Consider the following 6,798-nt stretch of genomic DNA (forward strand, 5'->3'; position numbering starts at 1 on the left):
ACCACGTCTTGAATTAGAGGGACGTGTTTCTCTGTAACGACATATTCGAAAAAACATTAACCGATCTCTGCGAAGAAGCAACGCCAAGCGTTGAGCTTTGTGTCAGAAGAAAGCCAACTTTCTCATCTCCAGAATGGCGCAAAAATTCCCTGGTGAAAACAGGCTTGTTACGGAATATTCTTGGTGTAAATGTAGTAACAAGCACATCGCTTCACTGTAGCGGCCATTTTCGTGTCAACTGTATGAGTTTGTTTTGGTGCTCTCTCCGACGTTCGCAATGAGTCTATTTATTAGTGCAGCGTACTCAGCGTCACTTCAATCTGATTCATTCGTCTCCAACCAATCGTCGAAAGGTGTATCGAAACTTTCATTATGGCAGATGCCGCAGCTCCAGCTCCAGCCGCTCCCGCCAAGCAGGCCAAGGCTAAGAAGCCAAGAAAGCCAAAGGCACCAGCTGCCCATCCCAAATACAGCGAGATGATCGTCAAGGCCATCGAAGCACTGAAAGAGCGTGGTGGTTCTTCACGTCAGGCCATTCTGAAATACGTCGTCGCTAACTACAAAGTCGGCGATCCCAAAGTTGCCAATGTCCATCTCAAGCTGGCACTCAAACGTATGGAAACCAGTGGCCAACTGAAACACACCAAGGGCAAGGGTGCATCAGGCAGCTTCCGCATCGGCGAGAGGAAGAAGGTTGCCAAGAAGCCCAAGAAGCCCAAAGCAAAGAAACAGCAAAGAAGGCCACCAAGGCTAAGAAGCCCAAGGCAAAGAAACCCAAGGCAAAGAAACCAGCCGACAAGAAGAAGAAGGCCAAGAAACCCAAGAAGGCAGCAGCAGCTAAACCAAAGAAGAAGGCAGCCAAGCCAAAGGCGGCAAAACCGAAGAAGGCGGCGGCGAAGAAACCTGTAAAGCAAAAGAAGGCCAAGAAGGCCGCAAAGAAGTAAATAGAACTATATAGAGACATGTTTTAAGTACCAGATGGATATATAAATACTATATGCATTTTGTATATATTTTGTAGCGGTAAAGTACACTCGGACCTTAGCATCTTGAATTGGAAACCTGTTTCAGTTCATGTGTAGTTAACCGTCGTCTTCAACGGAAGGACACTTAGTGACACTAGAAACTCGACGGAAGACGAAAATTGGAAAATAATTGTATATACTGTTATTTGTTCATTTTGCGCAGTTATTTTCGTTTCATTGATATTTTAACTGGAAAATGAACAATGCATTTTTCACATATGTTCAAGTAATTTATTTCATTTTTATCGTCCTTTTGTAAAGTGGATATTTCACTTAGACCATTTTCACTGTTGATTTTGTAATAAAAAACAACAGATTTTATATGAATATCTTTGCCTTCGTGGTAATTTTCTGAGTGTGCAAGTACGTTGTAACATTGTTCTGTGTTGTGTGCAATCGATTTTCTTAACCATTCCGGATTTTCCCTCTTTGCCCCGAATCTGCCCCTCCCTCTAAAAAAACCCTTGTGCATCTTGCAGTTTTGGGGGGAAAGTCCGTTACTAAGTTCGAAAGAGCGCGGGCAAGTGCACCCCCGCTAAGCTAGCTGACCTCACAGAGGCGTGAAACGGTCCACTGAATATGCAAATACCTCCGTTGCGAATTTTTCGTCTCATAGCAACCAAGAAAAATTTACATTCAAAATGGCAACTGCGGCCGTTGTTATGCTGTTATTCCATCCAGTAACATGTGACGTCATAGATGACCACTAAGCATCAAGCAGAGTAGCTCTGAGTGGCCAGCAGGCGTGTGTGCAATGGGTGGGAGGCCTATAACCGTTAACACTCAGCCCTGCCAAACACAGCTTGAGCCAGACACCTTGTGTATACACAGTATATACCCTCTTCACCCCACTGTATGTTTGCAGCGTGCGGGTAACGTAACGTTTGACTTGGAAACCCCAAATCTTGTCGTCCACCAGGTCACAGGCCATACGGTAATATCTACCAGGAAATGACAAAAAATGAAGTTGTGCACGTTTTTAGTCATTGTCACAACAGAGTTGGTAATCGTCCATATATATAATGGGAACGCCTCTCTGAATTCCAATGGGGTCAATCCATTTAACGGGAATTTAGATTGCAAATGCGATCCACTCCGGCCTGTATATTTGAACCGTGTCACGTGAGGTCCTTCAAAGGTCACATGAGTTTAGGAGCCAGAGAATGCAAAGTTGTTGATAATTTTACACGTCACCCGTCAGAACTGTACACTCATGATTGATGGTATATATAGTGATTTCACTTCAGATTTCCTTGAATTCAAAGGTCAGAAAATTCCAATGTCTTTTGGAGAGAGAAACAATGAGCAAGGGGGTCGGGTGCTAGTGATTTTCCACATACCTCTCCCTACCCCTTTCCCTAATCAGAACTTTAACGGATATCGATTGCTAGCATAGACTTGAATATTCTGTTTGTTTATTAGTGCTCCGAGGTTGGAGCTTGCTGATCACCCTTGCACGACACAATCTTTCAATCTGTTCCTGATATTTAAAAAAATGATCCCTTGTCGTGACTATACAATGGAGAACTACACAAGCAAAATTGAATTTCCTTATTTTTTCAGGCCTAAACAATGGAAATGAACAGACAATCCATTGCGTTAGCCTATCAGCCGTGACTTTATTCTCAGTCACGTGGTACTGGTATCGGAAATCAACCGTGACGCAGTCACACTTTAGTACGCGCCTCGAAATTGAAAAACTTAACACTTCTGCTCAACTCGAAATCAATAATAAGAACAAGGGGTCATAATACAAAATTTGGGACTACAGAAACAAATCGCCTACCATTTACCGACGATCGAAATTCAAAATGGCTTCCATCCCTGTGTTCACACAATGGGAAAAATATAGGCCAAACGTAGAATTTTTGTTCTGAAATTGAGCTGGCGAAAGCTTTTATATTTCCACAATATTTTAAATGAGCCCCTATAAGTGGGAGACCAAAAGAGTCTTGTAAAAGTTTGAGAGTCCGAATATCGATGCTCCCGACGCCTAATCAAAAAGTTTGTCTGAAAAAGATTATTTTTCATTGGAATGAAATAAGACATTGAAGGTTAATTTTCGATGACAAGTAAATCGGTTGTGTGCTCGATACACGCATCGCATTAAGATTCAACTGTGATTCTGTTGTTATTCGAATGAGTGATACCGTATCTTGGAATGTTTTATAACATTTTTATCCGTGCGCAATTTGTGTAGAATCACGGAGAATATCAATTGTTCTAAAGTTTGTGAAGCATGCGCTGCGGTCACTATAAAGCGAATTATACTTGAATTAAGTTTACACATTTTCAGTTCATACCAGCCGTGTTGATAAGCTGCACTGCGCTGTTGATACGTGGCAGTGCAAAAACATCCTGTGACATTAATTGCTCAAAACGGGGACGTGGTACTATCACTGATAGTTTATGAGTTGACATCTATTATTATGCACAAATATGCCGATAATCTTTGAAATGTGACTCAAACTTGAATTTGAAGTAATTATAACCGAAAAGCTGTTGACTACTTCAAGATTTGTATCTCTATTCCGTATCGTTTTGTCTTTGTCGTGAAACTGATATCAATTATATTGTTTTAACACAGGGAGGAAAGTGTTACCAACACGGAGGTAGCGCACAAAGTCGAGCTCTGTTATAAACGTGTAACGTTCGCGCACTCCTGGGGTGGATATAACGAACAAACTTTTCAGGAGAAAACGCATTGTAACAGCCTGTTAGACCAGGCGAAGAGTTTTGAACGGATATGGTGGTCATTGGAGATCCCTCTCCCTCACACAGCTGCAGCCCACTGGATTACTCCACAGCTGTCACGTATACACTGATGTGCCCACAGTGGTCTGGCTATATAGGTCGATCCTATGCCAAACATGTTATCCTCACTGGCAATTTTGCAACACCGCACCCGCTCCCGCTGAGCCGGGCTACCCAGGGATCAAAATACGGACTGGAGAGGGCAACATAGCATGGCCCATGAGGGGGGGGGGGGGGGCCTCTGGTAAATTGTAGTTGATCTCATGGTTCTTTCACTACGCCTACATATTGTCTATTATAGGTAGACCACGTCTCGAAACTGGAAATATTATATTTCTTCAAGCAAATGTTAACAGCATATAACTACGTGCCCTACTGTAGTCAATCGTTTACATAGAGCTCATGCAAGCAACAACTTATTATCCACGAGTACAATGACACTCTTATGGAATTCACGGTCGAGGTTGAATAAAATTTTCTTAATAAGACAACGGAAAACGATGCGTTTGTGGATATTTTTCGTGGTTTAAAGCAATTCGAAACGACAGAAGTAGGAGCAGCGATTCAGGGGTATGGTTTCTTATTTTCTCTGGCCTTACCTTACGTTAATGCCGATATTTCAGTGAAATTCAAAATGGCCGCCATCATCATGTTAACTTCATCGGGGAAATAAATTTTCGATTTTTTTTCACACAAAAAATATAAACATATAAAAGACAGTTTGCTTCACAAGCTTCAATCATATAGGGCCTACCCCCGAGAAATATGAGTCCACACATAAAAGTGCTGACTATCATACCATTACCAGCGCAGCATTTCAAAAATATGACAGCCCGAATATTCTGCTCTGTGGCGCACTCCATTTTAAAAGAGCTAAATCAATCTTAATTATGTAAGTGTCATTTCCATAACGCTTGCGGCAGAAATTCTTTGCAAGTGTAGTGAATACCAACGTTATAAGATCCCCATGACGTCACGCTGCGCAAACAATAGTGGCGACCCCAACGCACAGGACAGCCCGCCAAAGTGCTCTTGTATTGTAACGTGGCGCATACACATTCATTTCTAGTCGTGTTTTATAAAGGTGGTGGTAGGCCAAAGCGTGACCGCACCTGTTTCTTTTACGGCCTATGAAATGCTATGCATGGAATTAGGAACAGAATTAAACCATTTATCGCAAATCGTGCAAGATTAGTCACCCGGAATAGTGATCAACTCTCGGTGTCTGCAAGTCACATGCAGTTCCACGTCCGACATTAATAATCGGAATGTTCGTTATGAAGCAAAACTACGCAATTTGTTGTGCCGAGTGAATACAACCGCGGGGGTAGTATGTCCACGAGTCGCATAGATCGAATGCATGAATGACCACAACTTTGGATTATCATAATTACATATGTTGATTAATTCATTTACATACTATGTCAAAATAATTAAATTCATAGTTGTTGTTAGTGTTTTGTTTGTCTCTTTTACTGTAATTGTAGTTATGTGTCTATTCATCTATACTACTTACGTATCATAAATAATTTTCTCTTCAAAGTTACACTCGACATTCCAAATGTTCTGCCGAGCTACTGCCCACGTTTTAAAAGAGGTTTACTCGCACCGTACACGCGAACACACGCATTTCCACAGAAATTATTATGGATTGTGGACATCTGATCCTGCGACAGCGCGTATGTCCAACAAGCCGATCGATCTTGATTACATGCATAAGGTTATAATTGATATGCTCGGAGGTATTGTTAACAATGTGCGAATAAAAGTAAGACGGTGGAGGTTCCCGCGTTCCTGTATACCTATTAAACCTTGAAAATTTGATGACACTGTGGCGCGCGCCATTTTGATCGGCCTCGGACGATGCCGACTAATACCATATGAATTATACCGGTTGCCAAGTTCATAGCATAGTCTCCGAATGAGGTATTCGTCTAGGGGGCGATGAACGATTTTCAGTTTACCGATTTTTTTTCTTTTTCTCCCTCGCATGTCCCCAACAATGATACCAACCGATCCGGCTCAGTATAGGATAAGTTCCCGCCATTGTTGCGATTAAATAACGTAGGGACGATGACATCAGCTTCTGGAATAATTGTGGTCTATTTTTTAAAACTTCTGTTTTGTTAAATTATCGTTATATAATATATTTGCTTTTCTTCATAAACCGAACTTTGTATACGTACATTATATGTACACTATATATGCATCACATGTACATAAATACATACATACCAAAATACAAACAAACACGTCAGGCTGCCTCCCTCGTACGTCTGTATGTCTCACCGTGCTATATTTTTTCAAGCCCGTTATTTGTAAATAAATTATGTGATTTCGCATACTATTACGAGATACATTTTGCATTCTGAAATTATATATATATATATAAATATATATATATATATATACATATATATATATATATATATATATATATATATATATATATATATATATATATATATATATATATATTAACACCGATTTACTTCAAGTACAAAGAAACGACACCTGTTACTTAAGTTTCAAGCATCCTTCAATCTTCAGACAGAAGTGAAAGGATTCTTCGCCAGTCTTATTTATATGTTTCGTGGCGACATTTTGAAACCAACAGTATATATATATATATATATATATATATATATATATATATATATATATATATATATATATATATGACAGACACATATAGAAACAGATAATTGTCAAACAGTGTACTACATTTTGATTTATTGCCATACGCACAACATTTCACTGTAGGTGATTGTACTTTATCATACATCGCACTACAGCGCAGTCGCGGTGGAGAAAGTGTACATATCATAGAAACTCCTTGTACTCCTAGACTACTAAGATCAACTGCCATCACTGCTCGGCAGTTCAGCTTAGATCAGGCTATAGTACTACGATAGATTAAACTTCATCCTCTTCAGTCATTGGACAATTTAGCGTTTTTTTAACCCCTCCCTTTTTTCAAAGAACTGCGCAGAAAAGACAACGAATGACAGACTGAATA

General features: G+C 40.3%; 1 protein-coding gene across 1 annotated transcript; it reads left to right on the plus strand.

Moving 5' to 3' along the window:
- Positions 1–299: 299 nt before the first annotated feature.
- Positions 300–1,352, plus strand: LOC139151435 (histone H1-delta-like). The gene is given in 2 exon segments (XM_070724237.1): positions 300–729; positions 732–1,352. Coding segments are annotated over 2 exon segments (570 nt in total). The 5' UTR covers positions 300–372; the 3' UTR covers positions 945–1,352.
- The last annotated feature ends 5,446 nt before the right edge of the window (positions 1,353–6,798 follow it).

This window comes from Ptychodera flava, chromosome 15, assembly GCF_041260155.1.
Source record: "Ptychodera flava strain L36383 chromosome 15, AS_Pfla_20210202, whole genome shotgun sequence".
NCBI classification, from domain to species: domain Eukaryota; kingdom Metazoa; phylum Hemichordata; class Enteropneusta; family Ptychoderidae; genus Ptychodera; species Ptychodera flava.